The sequence below is a fragment of the Xiphophorus maculatus genome, chromosome 16, assembly GCF_002775205.1.
Source record: "Xiphophorus maculatus strain JP 163 A chromosome 16, X_maculatus-5.0-male, whole genome shotgun sequence".
Classification (NCBI taxonomy): domain Eukaryota; kingdom Metazoa; phylum Chordata; class Actinopteri; order Cyprinodontiformes; family Poeciliidae; genus Xiphophorus; species Xiphophorus maculatus.
The window spans coordinates 6,636,476-6,658,305 of NC_036458.1; the positions used below are offsets into that span (position 1 = coordinate 6,636,476).

Genomic DNA, 21,830 nt, shown 5'->3' on the forward strand with positions numbered 1-21,830 from the left:
ACATCATTACATTTCAGAGTTTCTTCATACAATAAAAACGTTATTGTTTTTAGAACACTTTTTTACAAACCCGTCTCAAAGAAATCTTAACAATACGGAAGAAATGTAACATATAAATAAAAAAAAGAACCAAACGCATTTTAGTCGTCATATTCAATGAAGATGAATATTATTGAAAAGTAATTTATTTTAGTAACTTAATTCACAAACTGAAAGAAATTAGACTGATTAATTATGCACAGATTGATGTTTTCAGTTATTCATTTCTGATTAAAGTGTTGATTTTCAGCTTCTGGCTGAAAGCATGATGCCAGGGATTAAAATATTATATATATATATATATATATATATATATATATATATATATATATATATATATATATATATATATATATATATATATATATATATATATGTGTGTGTGTGTGTGTGTGTGTGTGTGTGTGTGTGTGTGTGTGTGTGTGTGTGTGTCATATATATAGCATCTTCACATATATATATAATATATATATTTGTGTATTTGTTTGTGGGTTTTAGATATTTTTGCATTTGCAAACTACAACCTGGACTTTTGTTTCTTTTGCAATAAAGCCTTCTTCCTCCCTGAAAGGTCTTTCAGCTCATCTACAGAACACATTTCACTTTGGATAATAACATTGTTTTACCAGATTTAGCCAGCATCTTCACAAGGTTTTTGTCTTTGTTTCTAGGATTAATCTATGTATTTTTAACAAAAATGCATTCATCTTTGGAACACAGTACCGCCTCCTTCCTGAGCAGTATATGTTTATACGTACATATAATTGTATGAACAAATGAATACAGCACTTTCAAGCATCTGGAAATTGTTCCCAAAGATTAATCTTGTGCAGCTCCACAATTCTCTTCTTGATGTCTTGGCTGATTTCTTTTGATTTTCCCGTTGTGTCACACCAAAAAGCAGTGTCCTTCAGATGTGGCCTAAAATACATCCACATATATGACTCCAATTAATTCAAATGTGTCAATTTACCTGTCAGGAGTTTATGGAAGCAAACCCAAAAGTTGACCTGTATGTAAACTTCTGAATTCAAAGAAAGACACACACACACACACACACGCACACACCCACACACACACACACACACACACACACACAAAAAAAAAAAAAAAAAAAAAAAAAAAAAAAAAAATATATATATATATATATATATATATATATATATATATATATATATATATATATATAAAGAGTTCTCTCTAGGTTTTCTGCCATTAAGCAAATAGAAATAATTTTGATAATTCTATCTGACCTAAATCTAAATAATCCTTTCATTGATTTAGATATATTCCTGAACTCCCTAAAATGTCAAATCTGTCATCATTTAAGACAATATTATTATCAATGCCAATTTATTTATCTAGCACAAAAACAACATACATTGACCAAAGCATTTTGTAGCTCAGTAAAATGAAACAAGATCACACACCAGAGCATTTTTTGACAGAAATTGTATTATCTTAGAAGAAACGTATCAGAACATGATGTGTCCACCACCCTGTTTGTCCGTGGACATGGTGTGCTATGATGACATGTAGTGTTGTTGTTTGTGCTGTACATGCTTTTTGAAAAATGTCACAAAAGTTAAACTTCGGTTTATCAGAACATATGTTCACGTTCTTACTTTATTTTGAATTTTGAAAAAAAAACGGAAGCTTGTCCATGGAAGGTCATTTAGGTAATGTTATTTTGCAACATTATCTGTCCCACTTTTTTGTTGCATGTATTTCACCATTCACATAGTTGCTACTGAAAAAGTACACCTTCTACCAAAACAGTTAAGACAAGTTTTAGTTGCGAGTGACACTGCTCGGTGAGCTTTGACTTCACAATTTCCAAACTTCACTAAAATCAAATTTGTTTGGGTTGTAATTCCATTCACAAAGCTTTACCTCATGATAAGCAAGAACTAAAAAAAATTTTTTAAATAACTTCCATACACAACAGCATCCTTCAGAGGTCTTCATTGATTTCTTTAGTCCTTTAGATTTCTTCTTTTTGTCAAAAGTAAAAAAAAAAAGTAGATTACTAAAGAGTTATTATTATGAAACAAAAATTCACTATTAAATAAATAAAATCAGTTTTTCACTGATAAATGCATTCTGCATCTGGTTCCACCATAAATTGTAGAACACAAAATATCCTCCAAAGAAACATTGAGATCGACTTTCTGTGTACACCTTTTATGTTTGCTTTTCAGTAAAATAACTATTAAAAAAACCAAAAAACAACAACTTAATAACTGGAAGAGAATTGCAACCTTTTCATTTGTATGTGACATTTTAGATTAGTCATTTGATTGAAAGGTTTACCCACACATTCATATTTGCCTGTGATTGTCATGCAAGATCTTTTTTTAAGTTAGCAAAACAAAAATAGAAAAAAATTACACTACGAAAATGAACGGCTCGATATTATAAAAAGTTGATGCAGTGCCATTTTAAATTGGAAATCGTAATATGAGGATAAAAAGTGTTAGATGACACTGACCTGTTGTCAAGCATGTGTTCCCAAGTATATAGCATGACGAACAGCCATTCTGGATGCTGATTGGCTCCGATGGTCATGTGGGTGTGGTTAAAGGAAACGAGGAAGTGGCGATTCTTACTGTAATAACAAAAGTCGTAATGTGTGTATATGTGATAGACTGTGGTATTTAAATGGCCACCTGAGTCAGATGCATACAAAACAATTTAAATGCCCTGTTCGTCTCTCTGTTACGCCATAAACAGAAATTCAAGATGTAAATTTTATCGTCGACTGTTTATTAATTGTGCGTGGGAAGATGAGGGAGTTTTATATTATACGATAATGCATTTTATCTGTATTTTGTGTTATGAAATTGTTTAGTTTCGTGAGGATTTGATATTTGTGACCGTTTCTATGAGTTCATGAAGCCTGTCGGGTCAGGTATTTGTGCTACGTGTGCGCGTTGAAAGGTTGACACCCCGCATTGATATCTTTACTTCAAGCTCCAGTGAACAAGTAAGTAATCCAAGTAGTCATTTTTCTGCGTGGGAAATACGTGACTTGAAGCAACAGGATTATATTTGGTTTTTCTGAGAGGTGTAAAGCTCGGTTTTAGGCTCCCATGCCTGTTGGGCTATTGTGTGGATGGATATAAAGCTGCACGGGGGGGAGGAGGAGAGGGCGAGTAGATAAGAGGGAGAAGTGGTTTATTGGCTGGCTGCTGCCACTAAACCCTATTTTTTTCAACCAGAAAACAAGAGGACTTGTCGTTTGTGTTACAGGCCGTAAAGCAACAACATCGCAACCCCGGGAACAACGGGAGAGGACATGATAATCGTGGATCGGGCCCGTATTTCTGTTCTGCAGCGCCTACGCCGAGCTCATTGAGTCGGTAACCAGCGTCCGACATGGGGAAGGAGGTAAACGGTGTTTCACGGAGCCGGTTTGAGGTGAGTTAACCTCGCATGTTGACTGACAGTCGGCGACACAGACACGACCGAGCTGTTAGAAGCATTAGCATGCGGTTCCGAACAATGGCTGTCGATGTAATTATTTTTAAAACGTCGTTGCAGCTTCCGCAGTCGGTGTTTAGGATTAGGTCAAAACACTGTTGTTTTTGTTCGGACAACATACAGCCGAGGCCTGGCGTGTCATCTGGCTGTGGACACAGAACGTCGTTTTTCCGTCCAACCTCGTATTTCTTTCTCTGCTAAAGGCTAAACTTGGTGCTTAAAATGTTCACTTCTTTTACATTTGCGCAGTCAAAACAAAGACAGCGAGGCCAGGGAGCACGCCGAAGCACAACTTTCGTACTTTTAGTCAGGAAATTAGTTTTTTGTTGTCTTTTTAGGCAGCTTTTTCTCTCTATAAACATGTAACACTGTAATGTATCGCTTTTGTTTGGGCCAACCCGATATTTGTGTACAACTGTGGTCGCGAAAGGGGGGCCTCTTCTGTGACTGCTACCCTCAAATACAAACAAATGACTACAAACTGCCTCAATAGAACCTGCGTGGAAAGCAGGATGGCCACTTGGATATAGGTGCAGAAAGTAATCGGAAGTATACCCAGAAACTTTGTTTGCTGAATATTTGGGAGAGATTCGAACCTATACCACATATCTCACCGGTGACATTGACCGGTGTAGCCTGAACAGTTGATGTTGTTTAATCCCCAGCTAGCATGGGATTTGTGTGTGGTTTTATTTATTTTTAACGGCGCAACAGCTGACTGACTACTCAGAAGACTCAGGCCGTTTTACCTTCTGGCCCGACAGCTGCGGCCAATCTGCTAAAGCTAACTGGAATTCGGAGAGGAGGAAACCGGAAATGGTTTGTGCAGGCCTTCATTATAAAAGTACTTTTGTGAAGCAAAGTTTGAAGAGGATACCCCGGACAATATTTTTTTTTACAGATTTACTTCTCTAACCCTTTCTGGACTTTTGTTGTTTTTTTGTTTTGTTTTCAAATTGATTGCAAAATGAGTACATGTTAACTTACCAAAATGAACATAAACCTATTCATCCATTGCATACATGCCCCTTGTCATTTTCATGGTTTTCAGTGGGAGTAGAGCAAGAGGGGAGACACAAGCTGTATAAGTCACTGTCCCTAAATTACCTAAGGGCAATTTAGCAATACTAATAAAGCTAACTTTGATGTTTTTGGCCTGTGGGAGGAAGTTGGAGTACCCGAAGAAAACCCATGCATGACCCGGGAGAACAAGCAGACGCCACGGAGAAAGACCCCAGCTTTATTTTCACACTCTATTCTGCCCTCATACACAAACCATAGTATAACTTTTTTGTACTTAAACCAATGCCTATCCATTTGTTTTTAAATTGGTTAAGTCTGGAATTGTTGAGATGAAAAGTAAGAAGATTATTGTTTTTGAGGATTAAAGTTTTTTTTAAGTCATTCTCTCTGCATTTTTTTAAATTGTCATCCCTATTTTGGCTTAAGTAAAATTTGAAAAATTATGCTTTTCGAGCACTACAAAATAGTAGATACTATTTGTTGGAGTCATCTAGCCACATTTTTTAAATAAAGGCAGAGGAATATATAGAAAGTGACTTTTGTGTCTTGCAGCGGACAGCTATAAGTCATACTTCGAAAACTACAAGGGAACAGAATAATGCCAAAATAGCTGGGTAACCTTTAATCAATTAACCTTTTAATAATAAGCTTCTTAAAGAGACTTTATGTGTTAACTAGATGTCTTCAAGCACTTTCTAATAGTTAAGGGCAAATCTTCAAATTATAATGTAAGGTGCCTCGTTCAAAAATGTAGTTTTCTCGACTTTTACTTTGAAATGTCTCAAAGGAAGTCCACCTAAATTCACATAATCAACATACCCTTTGTATGCTGGCTCATAACGACAACAACCTAAGCTGTATTTCCAGTCTTGGCCTTCAACACTGAGGCTTCAGTTTTAGGTAAAAGTACCAAAAAAGGGACTCGTTTTAACGTAGAATTAAAATGAGTCATAAATTTAATTAGAAAAATCAGTGCAGGTCAAATGCTTCCAAAATTATGCCATGAAATAGAAATATGAAGAAATTCAAATACTCTTACAGTGTGAGCGCAAGATATATTATGCCTTTTCTCAATATTCTTTCATTTAGAAATGTACTTTATTCCTGCATTTTGGGCTTGCAGCTTATTCATTAATAACATCTAAATTAGTTGAAAAAATGAATTAACGTAATTCTCCCTGGTGTGGAGTGTGCCTTTTAAAGCAACTGCAGAATCTCTATACGGTTGGGGAAGTCATCAAAGAATTGACATGGCAACTAAAATGTGGTCCTCATTCTGTTGATCTATCAACTTGCTGCCAGGATTTTAGACAAAACCCCTCCAATAATCACTTTCTTTTCAAGAGTTTTGTCTTAATTCTATCTGTGTATCATTTATTTTTGTTTTGGGGTAGTGGAAGCTTTAGGACAAACTGGTTTGTTATTGCCGGGATGATTTCAAATAGTTTATAAATCAAAATTGGGTCAACTAGTTATGGGCGAGTTACAGGTATCAGAACATGCTAGTAGTTATGGTGTTTTTAATGCCACAGTTTTCTGATTTTCTCCCCCAAAAACAGATGACACACAAACTACTATGGTAACTGGGGCTGTATGGAGCTTTGAGTAAAGTTGCACAGACCTTCCTCCACCTGTTGCAATTCAATGCCAGGCAGGATTTCAAGAAGGAAGTGTTTTAAAACTACAGTTGTCAAGGTACAATTGACAAATCTGCCAAATAGTCGACTGCTCAGGTTGGCTACGTGAGCATATAGACCAATTAGCCCACTAGTACAAGCTTCCTTTACTTGCAGTGTAATTAGAGCTGAGCAGTAATAATTTATAATATTCTGCATAATAGACACTTGTCCTACCACTGAACTCAACAGTAGCGTTATACATTTTCTAAAGTGCATGTGTCATAACAATACATATTGATAACTTTATAACAAATAATGGTGTGGGTATATTATTTTAGCAGCAATTTAAATACTTGTCATTCTTTTGTTTCTGTTTCAAATGTAAGTGACATTTAGCTGTGGTATTTTTTACCCAGTAATGTTAAACCGTCAGAATATCATACTGACCAAGGCATACGCTCAATACAGGGTTATCTCTTGAGTTAGGATGACACACAAACTACTATGGTAACTGGGTACTAATTGGTTTGAGTTAAGTGAGTTAAAGGGAGCATGCTTCCCTATAAAGGAGTCATAAAGCTGAGTCTTCTGAAGATGCCCAAGTACAAGAATTTGAATTAAAAATGACTGAAAAAGAAATGCATTGCTGCAAAAAGTCCAAATAAATATTGCTCAGCATTTTTCAAAATTACAGGAAAATCGGACTTTTCCAATACATTTAAGACTAATGTATAGAAATGAGCTCAAGACTTTGCAAATTATTATATTTTGATTCCTAATTTAGCTACAACAGTGTTGTGCAGGAAATAATTTCTGTATTAAACCACAGAGGCAGTTTGGTTTGTGTGTCTTGTCCATATAGATTCCTAAACTTAAATTAATTTATTAAGCCACAAATGTTAAACATGTATTACACATTTTTCTGTTTGAGCCATTTTCAGCAAATGAATAGTACAATATAATGTCTAATTATGGTTCAATGGCATTTCCTGAAAAATTTCAAAGATATTTCACTGTGCTTCACTGGGTTCCTTAACTGGACATTGGAGCTTTTCAAGCTTTCTCTCAGACTTGCTTTAGAGATTATAGTTGACCAGTGGAGACAGCATAATGCTTGCATTCATGCAGCATTAGATTCATTTTATGTTAGATTACAAAAGGAGACAGTGTATGCCTGGTAAACAAACATGCACATCTGCCTCCCTGGAAATGGCTCTGGACTATTTGGCCAAAAAAGAAGTACTCTGGAAAAGCGAGCTCTTGCAGCCAGTTTGCCCCAAATCTAAACAGCGAATGTCTGTCTCTTCCTTTTCCCTCAAAATTTTACACGTCTGTGCTGGCAGGCAGCCGCTTGTGTAGACAGCTGTGTGTGTATGCAGAGTTCGTGTTTATCAGAGAGACATAGAAAGGCTTTGACCCAAAGGCCCACCGGCTCTCTAAAGGTCCAGGCATTAATTTCAACCGGCAGACATCTCAGTTTGTTTTTATTATTTCTGCAGATGAATGGGTTGAAGTCCCACAATGTCCAGACCCGTTGTGTGGTTTGGGACGCCCATAATAAAAGCAGCCCGCTGTTGGGTGTCGTAAATTATTGCTATTGTTTAAAGGCAGTAAATAAACTTTTAATTTAGTTTTAATTGTTGGATGGCTGATTTGTTTAACTGACAAAATGGTAGATCAGCACTAAGAAAATGCCTTAATTTAATGTCCAGGGAAAGCCCTGAGTGACACCCCCTTACCACTGGCACTTTGGTTTGGATTTATTCCTCCCAAAGCCTGAGCTGGGAGTAAGGATTGCTTCATCTGTGGGTGCTCCCAAACATCAGTCTTCCATTCTGCAATCTAGCGCAGGCCTGACTTTCTTCCACAAATCAATAGGGTACCCTTTATTTTTGAGACAGTGGGTTTGTAATTGCATCTATAATGTTAATTTACAGTCTCTGCATGCGAAGACTGTTTGTGTGCTCGAATTAAAGGGGTTTTATTTGTGGTTTCTCAGCATGCGGTTATTTGTTTGGAAATCCATTAGACGGTTGCAGGAAAAGAGCCGTGAAAGATGCAAGCTGGCTGATTCTGGGGTGAACTCATAGAACTTGCTGATGTGCAAACTCTTTAGTGTAAACAGAAGAATTGAGATACTGTGCACCAAAAGTGATAACATGAAAGCAAAGGCCGTCACAGGCTTGTCTGCAAGACAAAGTCCGCTCCTGCTGATTTTCTTAGAGAATCCCAAATTTCCATCCTGCGTTCTGCGTTCTTTCCTCAATTACTAAATATTTCCTCTAGATCAACTTCTGCCAATGAATTTACACATCAGTGTAGTGGACTTCTTTTTTTAGGGACAAAGTCACTTTGAGACAAGCCGGCAACACTGATATCCTCTCTTTTTGTTTCAGATGTTCACGAATAGTGACGAGGCAGTCATCAATAAGAAGTTGCCCAAGGAGCTGTTGCTACGGTGAGTGACATTTCAGAACCTTTGAGTCAGCGTATCTGCAGGTTTTGTAAGATTTGGGGGGACTGAGACGTAAACTACTTCATACTTCATGGCCTCACTTTGAATCAGCAAAATTAAGCCAATGCTACTAATGCCTCACCTTTTCCTTTCTGTAACCTTTAAGAACCACATTCACAAACACACCCGCACGCTGTGCATTTTGCAATCATATCATGTATGCTCACTGGCCCAACCACCCATTTTCCCTTTTAATACCCAACTTGCTCTGCTCCCCAAATGCTATAAGTGTAATTAAAAACAGATGCTGTGGCTATAAAACATTTAAATTGATTTCAGACAAAAAAAAAACAACCTCAAATCCCTTAGTAAACAGAAAATGAACACCATAACTCAACCCTGGTCCATGCCAGACAATCTCGCTGCACTGCGACTGCTTGGCCAGGTGCAGAGCTGCAATTTCTGAAGTTGGCAGATGGTGCTGCGACTTGCTGTTTCCCTACTTCGACCCCAATATGCTTTTAGCTGCATTGCAAGATCCTGTAGATATTTAACTTGGATCCTTTTAGTGTCTTTGTGTTGCTTTTAAGAAAATGAAGCTTTCCCACAGAGAGAGTAAACAGCTACTCTGCTTACAGTCAGTGATGTTGGCTGGTTTATTCTCTGCCTGGTGCTGTGGATGCAAGCAGCTGCAGCATTGACCTGAGGGCAACCTAAAATCATCAGACAGTCAAACAGTTATTGGCAGCGAAACAACTGTTGTGTTTAGTGGCTTGGATGAGAAGCAACCCTACATGTGGATTAAAAAGTGATCATTCACAACTCATTCCTTCCTGTTTCTTTTTCTGATAAAGGATTTTTCAACATGTTTTTAACAATCAATAGGATTCATAATTGAAAGTAGCATTGGATAAATCTTCTACTATCCTTAATGGTTTTCTTGGATGGATGTGGTGACTTTGCTGTTTTTCCTAAAATTGTTGCTTTGTTCAGGACACCAGTTGCAAAAAAGAACTCTTATTTATTATATTTTAATCACTGCATACAGAATCTGCATCCAATAATAGTTCGAAATTTATTCAGATCTGTTTATGCTCTCATGAAACCAGCAGTGGATAAAATGGGGAAAAAAATTATAGTTTCTGACAATGTAGTTTTTAAACATCATTACTTGACATTTATCACTATGAATCCAAGTGATAAATTGGATTATTATCATCATCATAATAAATTTATTACTGTAACAAATGATACCATAAATGCCCATCCCTACTGTGCTGACAAGGATTTGTCAAACAGTCATTTTGAGAAATTGATCCTGGTGCTCGACAGGTTTCTGCAACCTGCAGCTCTGGAGCCTCAACGGCTTTTAAAAACTTTGAATAAAAATGATAAGTTAACAGTTGAAGTTTTAGAAATACAGTAGATATAAAACAAACTCTAGTTTTCAGTTTTTATATGGAATCATTTTATTTAATTTCTACAATAGAAATTATTGTAGAATAATTAGTTAATTTTACTTTAATCCATTTTTCTTGATAGGAGAATGGGAAACTCTGAAAATACCATATAACATCCCATATAAGCAAATGTTGCCATTATCCTTTAGAAAAAAAAGTCTTCATTTTTAGACCTAAAAATAAGAATAGATTAGTTGTTAGAATATGACAACAGATTTCCTGTCATAGATATTTGTCAAAAATAATAAGTTGTCTTTCTCTTCTTTTTTTATTTCAGTTTTTGAAAAGGTCATGTAATATTTGTGACTCTAAACCAATTTTATTTATGTGGACTCAGGACAAAAATAGCTCTTTGGATTGTAAAGGTTGCAGACCCTGCTCTAGGAAGCCATTGAAATGTTTTGCTAGTATTAGACCTTTCACTATGTCACTTTAAAGTTTTTAGGGATTTGTATATACTTTTCATGTGACTTTGTTATAATAAAGTTTGCTGACAAAATATAGTGAAGATTAAGTCTTCCAATGAATTGATATGTATGTAATCACTCTGCAAAATATAATTTCCCAACATAATTAAAAACTGAAGCAACAAAATTAGCTAAAGCCAACATTTGTCACTGCCAAAACGCTGGCCATGACTGCAGCCTAAAGAAGCATCTTCCAGCCACGGGGACCAGAGTCTTTAAATCGTCCCTGTCTGTCTTCCAGAATCTTTTCCTTTCTGGATGTGGTGACACTCTGTCGATGTGCCCAGGTCTCACGGGTGAGTCTGTGTTCACCATTACCATATCTGCACGTTTTCTGCTTGTGTAAGTAGTCGGCAGGCGTAGAAGTGATGTTGACTCTTAAAAATGTCTGCGTCTGTTTCCTCAGTCCTGGAATGTCCTGGCCTTGGACGGCAGCAACTGGCAGCGAATCGACCTCTTTGATTTTCAGAGGGACATTGAGGTGAGAAAATCCTAAGTTGGTTCCTACTTTACTGGATATACCACTTAAGATATTGCTGAGGAGATAAAATAAGTAATAGAAGTGACCATATGTGATGGAGTTTTTTGTGTTTTGTTGCAGGGTCGGGTGGTGGAGAACATTTCAAAGCGATGTGGGGGGTTCCTTAGAAAATTGAGCTTAAGGGGTTGCCTGGGTGTTGGTGACACTGCCTTGAGGTGAGTTTGCCAAAAACCTAAGCTAATCAAATACTCACTTCAATCTAAACATTGCACAGGAAGAATCTGTACTGTTTTTACTGCTATTAAATCGATTTGTCTCTGCAGGACTTTTGCACAGAACTGCAGAAATATTGAGCTACTTAGCTTGAATGGCTGCACCAAGATTACTGACAGGTTTGTTTTTAGCTCAGGGAGTAGTGCTGTATTACACTTACTTTTTTGAAAATGCAAAATAAATTTTCTGTCTCTGCAGCACGTGCAATAGTCTCAGTAAGTTCTGTCCAAAGTTAAAGCACCTGGACCTCGCCTCCTGTACCTCAATCACCAACCTGTCTCTTAAAGCTCTCAGGTATGTTGCATCAGTTCTGGGTCAAAATGTACAATGACACACACCCTCTTAAAATGTTAAGCCTTTATGATGTACTGTGGTAAATTACCTAGAATCTTTACTCACCTTTTAACGTAACCTATATGCTAAAAAACTTAACTATATAACAAATTAATATGTTATGGGGGTGAATAAAAATAGCAAAAAAGCTGTATTTACCTGTCTTATTACTTTGTTTGATGCACCTTTTGATTCAGTTTCAACTTTAGGTGTTTTATCACCATCCCAGTTCTTGACTTATTTGATCTCTCTATCAAGGAAAAGTTCTCCAGATGAATCATATTGTGATAACACACTGGTTTGCTGTCAGATTTAGATCTGAACTCTAGTTGGGCCTTTCCTGGACTTTCATTTTATTCATTGTTTGTTGTATACTTGGACTCATTGTGATGGCATAAATTAATCATATTTTATCTTTCAGCTAACATCTGAACGTTTAGCATCTGAACAAACAGACGGTTTATATATTATTCATAATTATCCCCTTAAAACACATAATTGCCCTCTAAAGAAAAGCAGCCCCTCAACATGATGGTGCCTCCACTATGCTTTATTGTTACTTAGTTTCTTTGGTAATGAAGTGTTGTTGTGTCAAATGAATGTGAGGATTGTAGTTCAAAGGTTTAAGTATAGTTTCTTTAGACCTTAACACAGAACTTCTTGAGAGTTTTGGACAATTTTACCCAGGTGGAATATTTTATTTGAAAGAGAAACTTTTTTCAAGAGAAAAAAAAAATCTCTAATGTGTTCTGGAATTTTATCCTCTGTTGCTGCTGTCATTGACTTCCATTTGCAACACCTCATCTCACACCTTTGTCTGTCCTTTAGTGAAGGTTGCCCTTTGCTGGAGCAGCTGAACATTTCTTGGTGTGATCAGGTCACAAAGGATGGCATCCAAGCTCTGGTGCGCTCCTGTCCCGGACTCAAAGGCCTCTTCTTAAAGGGCTGCACACAGGTACTGTTGAGTTTAATACCAGTTCCTTGTATTGTTTTCTAATTAAAATAAGCAAACAGAATGAGCAGAGGATGTTTTCAGGTAAAAGAGACTCTGGTTACTATTTGCAGCAGCAGAATGTTGTATGCAGCCATTTTATTAACAGTCAACAGCCTTGCGTTCAAAGACGGTTCAAGGTGTTGCATATCACTTTGATGTCAAACAAATTAGATGAAGGACTGGATTCAATGGGTTTTGTAAAAACAAATTAGCGTCATTTAATGGCTGAACGTCTAAACATTGTTACTTTCTTCCCGTAGCTTGAAGATGAGGCTTTGAAGCATATCGGAGCACACTGTCCAGAGCTGGTTACTCTCAACCTGCAGACATGCTCGGTAAGTGCAATAACAAAGGCATGAAGTTTGTACTGAAATACAAGGAAGATTAGGTTGATGTAACTTAATAGTTAGTGTTTTAAAGAAATTCCGCACCGATGCTACAACAAGCTGATCTTAGTCACTGAAGACATTCCTTAACGGCTTATGGAACAAGTAGTTTAGCACTTTGTGTTCTTTGCTGTGCAAATACTGCTGTGAAGTTGGGAACTGCTCAATTGCCCTTAGGGGAAATTGCTTTGTTTAGTGTCGTTAAATGAATAAGCTCATTATCTCAAAGTATTTAATGTTTGTTGTCACTGAATTACTTGCATTACCGGTCTGGTGCTCAGAAGAAGCAAAGTGATCAAAACAGTAGTCCCTTTATTCAGGGAGGATTTCTTTCTCTTCTGTAACTTAAGAGTAACTTGTAAATCTTCATCCAGGTGCAACTCTCTGTCACATTTGCTGTAGAAGTCCTTCTTTTGCTTCCTCCAAAATTCTTTCCAATGATTTATAATTCTTAAGTTCTGAAAGAGTTTTACTGTGGTATGCAAAGGCATCTTTCCTAAGTAAAGGTCACAACTCAAGCAAGAGAACTTGGATGTATTCAAAGTGTTTGGGTGAGAGTGAGGTACCCAGTGTGTTATGTACTTATTAACGTCGTTTGAGTTCATAATTAGGATTAGATGGAGGTTAGACTGCTTAATCTTTCAGTGCAGAAGGCAAGTTCAACTTTCCTGGTTACTTGTCAGTTTTTGTTTTGGTTAACATTCAAATATTAAAAATAGGCCTGTCACAATAACTGTCACACACTTTTATTCTGCACCGTGTTCTTAACATTAACCCTCCTCATAAAAGCCTTCAAAATATGTCTAATGTCAAGCTGAAACAATGCGAGTAATGTTTACTAAAGCTTGCATAAGATATCCTCTGTTTCTGGTGAGCATCTCTCTGTTTGAACTGACTGTCATATGCTCCAGCAGCTGCCTGATGACACTTTTGTTCCATGCATTATGTGACCACTTATATAGCCTTTGGTCCCCAGTGTATAAAGGGCAGCTTATTTCAAATAAATGTGCTAAAATATCCATCTCTGGTCTCTGTGTGCAATGATTCAGTCTAATTTTAATGTTTAGCTTTAGTTTGGCTTATTTTGTAAAATTAAAATACAGATCAAAGTTATTAAGGAAATTATGAAGTATGATCATATAGAAAAATCTTGAAACATAAAAGCACATCTACAAAGTATTAATGGGAATTTAAATGGAATATGTAACAGTGAAAATGTGTTGCTTAGCCAATTTTAAGTTGTACATCTGGTTTTTATTTATGGTGTTAAATAGACCAGAAATCATACTGCAAATAATGAAATTTCATTCCAAGCCAAAAATTCAATATATTCAACTTTTGAATACACTTGTCTTAAGAAAGTGCAGATGTTTGTTTAGTTTTTTGTTTTTTTCCCCATATTTCTAAAAGTTTTGTTGACTTTTATTTATTATTCTGTTTAAACACTTCAGCCTTTATTTTTTAATCTGACTTCTGCAAAATAAAAAAATAAAAAAAGCAGAAACAAATTAAATGCCGTCCTAAGCTGAGTTTATGGGTGTAGACAGATTTTACTCTTCACTGCTTGGAAACACAGCAGAGTGTAAAATTAAATGAGAATTTTAAAGTTTTTTTTTTTTCTTCCTCAAATGAGCAGCAGATCACAGACGATGGCCTCATCACTATTTGTCGAGGTTGCCACCGCCTGCAGTCTCTGTGTGTGTCGGGTTGTGCCAACATTACAGACGCCTTCTTGCACGCCCTGGGACAGAACTGCCTGCGTCTCAGGTACATCTACATTCCCAGCTTTATTGGAAACTGATCAATTAAACAGTCACATATCTCTATCAAATTATTGCTTAATTTCTGTTCATTCTCCCAGAATATTAGAAGTGGCTCGCTGCTCTCAGCTTACAGATGCTGGCTTTACTCCATTAGCAAGGGTGAGTTGTGGTGTTTGCCTTCTGAATGCACGCCAGCAAGATTTTGTATTTTGAAAATTTAAACTTAAACTGACTTTACATTAAAATTGATAACTATAAAGTATGTCAGATTAATTTCAATGTTTTATTTTTTTTTTAGAATTGCCATGAACTTGAGAAGATGGATTTAGAAGAATGTGTACAGGTACATACAAATATTTTAAGTATTGATAATGCAGACATTGTGACGTATAATTTAAACAGCAAGATTTTTATTATTTTTTTTCTCCACACCAGATCACAGATGTAACTTTGATCCAGTTGTCCATTCACTGTCCTCGTCTTCAAGTCCTGGTGAGTCTGTGCTCTCCTCTCCTGCATGTTTTTGTCCCCGTTACATTTGAAATCACATCTTTCGTTCTTTTTGACTAACCTGTGGCTCCCCTGTGTTCCCTCAGAGTCTGTCTCACTGTGAGCTGATAACAGACGACGGCATCAGACACCTCGGCAGCGGCCCCTGCGCTCACGACCGCCTGGAGGTGATCGAGCTGGACAACTGCCCCCTCATCACAGACGCCTCTCTGGAGCACCTGAAAAGCTGCCACAGTCTGGATCGCATCGAGCTTTATGACTGCCAGCAGATTACCCGCGCAGGCATTAAAAGACTACGGGTAAGTTGTGTTGGCTGATGGTTTACAAACATAACGTTCTGAAAACATTCATTTTCTCAAGGCAACGTATGTCACTTATAGTGTGAAATTGATTTAGATTACAGTGTGCACATATGTGATGGGAGGGAATTCTCTGTTCAAATTGTTTTTTGCTTCTCTAGTAGAATATAAATGTTTTGCTGCCCAGGGTTTCTGCTTATAAATAACAAAAGAAATTTGTTTTATTGTGACCTTTTTTTGTAAGACAAACTTGACTTCAGTGCCTTGAAAAAGCATCCACACCTCTTGAACTTTTCCACCTTTTTCACTTTATGAACACAGACATTAATATATACAGTATACACAATTATTGAGCAATTCTTATTTTTAAGGATTATTTTTATTAATCACAAGCAGCGCTTTCGGTCAACCTATAATGTTTATAAACCTCAAGCATAAACCTGAGATATTCTCCAAACAAAGCCAAAATCTCATATGTGCTTTCTATGTGCATAATTATTGCTTATGCGGAATTATTATGTTCACTTTATTATTTAAGTATGAATCACAAACAACCCAAAACTTTCCAAGAAATGCCTCTAACATTAAAAAAACAACCGAGTAACTGTTATGGCCACCGTTCTTTTCAATAAGTGACAAAATGTCTTTTCGTGGAGTCTGTCAGTTTCTTGATCTGTAAACGATCAACTTTCTGTGCAGCAGCAACTACAGCCTCCCAGACACTGTTCAGAGAGGTGGGCTGTTTTCCTTCACTGGAAATATGTTAAAAAAAACTTCCATGAGTTCTCGGTTGAGTTCAGGTCAGGTGAGGAAAGTGGCCATTTCATAAGTTTTGTCATCTTCAATGCCTCTATTGGCTAACCATGCAAAAAAAAATGTCCTGCATAAAAATCATTCTCTTTTTGAAAGATGCGGACTTCGTCTTGTACCATTGGTTGAAGAAAGTGTTTTCTAAAACTGGCAGTAGGCTCTGGAGGTTTTCTTTTTTGTCTTGTCTTGAACCTGAATATTTCCAGCCAGTTTATTTTTAGTAATAGCAGCCCATACTCACCTCCACCTTGCTGGTGTTTGAGTTGATGTGGAGCTTTGTGCCCCTTTTTTTTCATATCATTACTCTTCTTGATCTATGGAAGAGGAATAGAACCTATGGAAAAAAAAGAAAAAGAATTCTGACTCTTTTCTAAAAAATTCTGACTTCAATCAAAGTTCTTTTTTTTTTCAGTGACCCTAATTGTCTTCTGTATTGATCAGCAAGAACATTTAATGTTAGCCAAAGTGTATTTTATGCTAGATTTGGTGTCAATAGTCACAAATAATAGTATTTTGCGAAGGGATCAAAAACATCACCTGTCAGCTACAAACTGACAGGTGATGTTTGTAGTAGTGGAAGTTTTGAGGACGTGCGTGTGTTTTCTATTTAGTTTAAAGTGATCCCACGCTTTAAACTTTTTTGTCTTTTTCTTGGGAGCCCTTCTTTCTTTCTGTTCCTCACCGTCTCCCTCCTTAGCTGCTTATAGCACTGAATATCAGTCAGTAGTTCATTGGCGGAAGTGAGAGCATGCGCTAAATAGTAAAACATAGTTTAGGAGTTAGTCCATAGTCCAGGAGTTTTACCCATGTTGTGTCTGCAAAGATTTGAAGCATTGAAATGCAAATGGTTGCAGTGTTTTTGTTTAAGGGTGCCTCAGTAAAGTGGCCTGAATACAAATCCACACCAGACTCTTTATTTTTGACATTGAAAAAACCCTGCAATTTATTTATGAACTACTTTGTCTTGCTGTATCGAATAAAATCTCAATGAAATGCATTGAAATTTAGTCGAAACGTGATGAATATAAACATATTCCTCTCTGTCTGGGTCTGGATATTTATAGGAAAGCAGCTCCTAAGAAAAGATCATTTCAGACATGAATTTATCTTGATAATTTTGAACGGCTTCAGTAATGCATTGAAAGGTCTTGTTTTTGTTTTAATCATAAATTAGACTCCGAAGTCTTAATGTTTGTTCTTTTCATCATGTGTCTGCATAAAGCAGTTGGAACTAGCTCCAACACTAACATGCTGCTTGCACACTAGTGATTCATGTGATTCAGGTCCATACAGCGAGGCTCCATATTTGGAGCAGCAGACTTGTTGCAGTCGTTCCCCACCAGCAAAGTTTTAAACATGGAAGGTAATCAGAGGACAGAGAGTTTGTTTAATGTTTTTCCAAACTGAATTTTGATTTCTGAGTCACTGCACTACCCACACGAAGCTGGTAATCGCAAGCTGGGCTCGTCATCGTTTGATCTCAGGCCTGCCCGCTTGATTTAGATGCAAATCAATCATAGCGGGACTACGCTGGTAAACAGGAGTTTGTTGCCAGTGGAAGACTGACTCAAGTGATGCTCCAATTTTTTTCTGAGGCGTTAACAAATTTCCCATTTTTCTTCCTTCCCCTCAGACTCATCTGCCTAACATCAAAGTGCACGCGTACTTCGCTCCTGTCACTCCGCCCCCCTCCGTCGGGGGCAGCCGTCAGAGGTTCTGCCGCTGCTGCATCCTGCTATGATGCAAAGACAAGCACCCCCTCTCCTCCTGCAACCTCTCTACTCGGCGTGTTCCTCCCCCCAACCCAATGCCACACCGTCTCATCTTCTAAAGAAAAAGGATACAGAAAATTTCAGGCTGGTGTGCCCGCTCTGCTTTCTTCTTTTCGGAGCTCCAGAGAACGACGGAGAACCAAACAGGATTCAAGATTCTAGACGAACTTCTCTAGAAACGGTTTTGAGTCCCCAATCATACACGGTTAACACGAACATCGGTGGGCACATCAGTATTTTTAAGAGGGGCTGTGTGAATAACCGCTGTGTTCATCAGTGCTACAAGATTTTCCTTTCAATCAAATGAAGTATGGAAAATTTTCTTCCCCCCCCCAAGTAAAACTGAGGATTTTTCACAAAGATCCCCTCCTCCCAGTTTTTCCCCCCTGGTTTTGAAGGTCACTCAAAAGCTGCCTCTAAACAGGAACTGCACTTGAGTAAGACCACCGTTTACTGATTATTTCAAAATAAAAGCAGCAGTGACATAGCTGAAAAACTGCCAACACCTCCGATAAACACACACAGCAGCAGAGAGCAATTATTTTTGTTCCTTTTAAGAATATCAGCAGCCATTTGCACTTAAAATGAAAAAGAGAAACAATGATCAGACATTTTACTAACACACGCTGGCGCTCACAGCCATAGTCCTCTCACCTCTCTCCGTTACAATCAGGCGTTTCAAGATACTGAAGAGAATAGAAACAAAAGTTGAAATATTTTTCTAGAACTCAGACTCACAAGTCTGGACTTAAGAAGATGCCAAATGTTGCATGTAACTCCTCCTCGTCCTTTTTTTTTTTTAATTAAAAAAAAAAGTGTAAATATATAGGACTGCGAGTCGAAGCCAGCTAAGAAGCAGCAACAGGACAGTGACATAAGTTGTGGGTGGAAACATCCACCCATCGGCGGAAGCTCCAGCAAAGTTGGAGCATGCTCGTTTACACACTGATCTGCTGGGGAGTTTAAGCCAGATCTCTCTGATTTGCTGGCCTGTTACAGCTTATGTTCACAATAAACTTTTCTTCCCCCCCCCCGAGAAGAAGTGGAAAAATAAGACCCAACATCACTACAGGAATTCAAGCTGAAGGACAATGGAAAGATAAAGCCAACTTAAAAAAAACAATCCTAGATTGTCTTCTTTCAGTTAGTTTGAGTTCACTGAGTTGCTTTTTCTTTCGCCTGGAGGACTAAGGTAGCGGTAGGGGTCGAGAGCCTCAGCTCCTCAGAGGCCTTGCAGGGATTCCTCCGGCCGTCCGGGACAAGCGACATTGAAGCCGCTCCAAGAGAAAGCTGACTGAATCTGAGACCTGCAGCGGCGGAGCTTCTAAAGGACTTCAGCTCCGTGGCCCTTTGAAGTATTGAAGCCTTTTCTTATGATTCGCCCTGTCCTGCTCTCACACCTGCTTCATTCTTTCTCTTTATATAAATGTTTTGTTTTTTTTCCCCTCCTGGCTGTAATTTCCTCTGAGTCTTTCACTCTCTTTGTTTTGCTGTGGTTTGGATTCTGTCTCCGTTGTGTTTGAAGCCATGAGTCCCGTCTCTGCGGAATGAGTTTTAGCCCAATTTCCAATCCCGGTTTTGATCTGATGGAGTTTGTTTTCATTATGTTTGTTACTAAATGTGTAGCGTTTGTCCGTGGGAAGTGTTGGCATCAGTGCAATTGTACGTTGTTTTTTTTTTTAAAACTACATATAAGTTGAGTTTAATGGCTACTATTGCTGAATGTTTTAATCGAGGAGTAGGATCTTATTGCAGCAGAATGATTCTCATTTCCACCCACAAGCATTCTTTATTTGCCTTGTTTTGAGAAGAAGAAATCCTTTACTCAATGTTCTCTGCCCAAATGCTTCAAGCAAAGTGATAAATAAGGATATTTGTCAAAAATTTAATGTGCGTTGCAACAAATTGGCATTTGCCAAATCCAAAATTATGATTTTATTCAGTGTAATTTTTATTTTTTATTTCTTGGAAGGGGCTTTACGAGAGTATTTATAAAGAGAGGAGTGGGAAAAGTTTGGGAAAGGTGACTGACTCTGTGCTCCAGAAGACAAGATTTTTATCTGGGATGTAATACCTGCTTGTCCTCAAGTTCACCAGTGCAGCTAATAGCGACGTGCTTTCAACCTGCTCCTGCACTTTTCATGTGTATTAAAGGATACGTCATTTGATGCTTCAAAAAAAAAAAAAAGAGAAACACTACAAGTTCCACTTTGAACTTATTTTCCAGAGCAGTATCAAACTCTTATCTTTATATCGACGCTCTATATCCCCTGGTTTACATTTAAGTTGGAGCCATCACGCTCCGGTTCTGTTTGTCTAATGCACGTTTTGTCCTAAACACTGGAGTCAGGTTAAGGAGAAAGGCAGAAGAAGCTGAATCAACAGTGTCCGTGTCGGAGGCAGAAGATTTGACACCTGAAAAATTTAAAAAACAAAACAGGAGTTTTGGAAGTGACTGTAGTTCATATATTTACTGTAAAACTTTTCCTTTTTTCTTTCTTTTTTATAATTAACCAATATAAAGAAATACGTATGTATGAATAAATATATACCTATATTATTAAGACTTGTGTTTTTATTTTAGGTTTGTCATTGTTGATGGTGATTTAAGACAGTAGATGGCAGCAAAGCTCAGGTTATGCTGATTTCATCGTTGTCCTAACGTCTCCCACCCCCATTAATTTTTTTTAAACCGCCAGTTCAGTAAATTGACCTGGGATCAATTCTGATTTTAACTTGATTCAAAATATTTGCTTGTTTGGTTTACCACAACCTGCTTACTAAAAACAATTTAAGAACTCGAGTAATTTGAATCAAAATAATTTGCTTCAGGTTAGAACTGAATAAAATGAGATCTAAAACTGTTTGCAATATGCATATTGTCAACAAAATACACTGTCAGAATTATGACTAGTAAGACTTATTGTTAATTTTTTCTAATTAAAAATGCTGATTTCTAAATGCATAAATTTGTAAACATTTTTAATCAATCAACCTTTATCCTTTGCAATCATCCCTTCATCTTGGAAGGCTTTCCAAAATAAAAATTTGTTTATGGGAATTTATTTTGCCATTCTTCCAAAAGTTCATTTGTGGGGTTGGACAATGATAAATGGCCTCTTTGCTGTCTCTATACTTAATTTATATTAAGTTACTTATTTTAACAATCTTGCTTCACTTTATTGTGGAATAAATAAAGACTTAATTTGGGGTTTAAAAATGTTATAGTTGGTATATATGTTGTATCCAATCATGATTTTTAAAATGGGATTTTTTAAAAAGTTGCCTATAGTCTCCGCTGATGTAAGTTAAATTTCAGTTAAATTTTTCTGCCCACTTTCTATGTTGTCTCAGTCGCTACATTTTTAATCAGCAATTTAAAGTTCCAACAAATAACTGTTTAACAATATTAAGCCAACTAAACAAAGTGCCAAATATCTAAGAACCAATAAAACGATCTGCCAAATCAAACTTTTGAGTAGAAAACTGATGTGAATTGTGTGAGTTTTTTTGTTTGTTTGTTTTGTTCTGATTCGAAAGAGCCAACAGTTTCAGCACAGCTTAGCTGTCCATGGAGTTTGTTCCAGAGCTGAACCAAAAATGTTTAATCCTGCCTCCCTTTTTAATTCCAGTCCATAAAACACTAAATAAAGCTGTTCTCTG

General features: G+C 37.2%; 1 protein-coding gene across 1 annotated transcript; it reads left to right on the forward strand.

Annotated features, from left to right (window-relative positions):
• The first annotated feature begins 2,656 nt into the window (after window positions 1–2,656).
• On the forward strand, window positions 2,657–20,731 carry fbxl20 (F-box and leucine rich repeat protein 20). Its single transcript, XM_005796686.2, has 16 exons — window positions 2,657–3,025; window positions 3,292–3,459; window positions 8,561–8,622; window positions 10,788–10,842; window positions 10,953–11,027; window positions 11,148–11,242; window positions 11,351–11,419; window positions 11,499–11,594; window positions 12,462–12,588; window positions 12,888–12,962; window positions 14,650–14,780; window positions 14,875–14,935; window positions 15,075–15,119; window positions 15,212–15,268; window positions 15,373–15,585; window positions 18,029–20,731. The coding sequence occupies exons 2-16, from the start codon at window positions 3,418–3,420 to the stop codon at window positions 18,134–18,136; spliced, it is 1,311 nt and encodes a 436-aa protein (XP_005796743.1). The 5' UTR covers window positions 2,657–3,025; window positions 3,292–3,417; the 3' UTR covers window positions 18,137–20,731.
• The last annotated feature ends 1,099 nt before the right edge of the window (window positions 20,732–21,830 follow it).

Excerpts from the sequence above, each read along its gene's own strand:
- fbxl20 (XM_005796686.2), top strand. The coding sequence starts at position 3,418 with ATGGGGAAGGAGGTAAACGGTGTTTCACGGAGCCGGTTTGAG. Across the intron at positions 11,420-11,498 it reads TGCACCAAGATTACTGACAG|CACGTGCAATAGTCTCAGTA; the intron begins GTTTGTTTTTAG and ends CTGTCTCTGCAG. Across the intron at positions 15,120-15,211 it reads ATTTAGAAGAATGTGTACAG|ATCACAGATGTAACTTTGAT; the intron begins GTACATACAAAT and ends TCTCCACACCAG.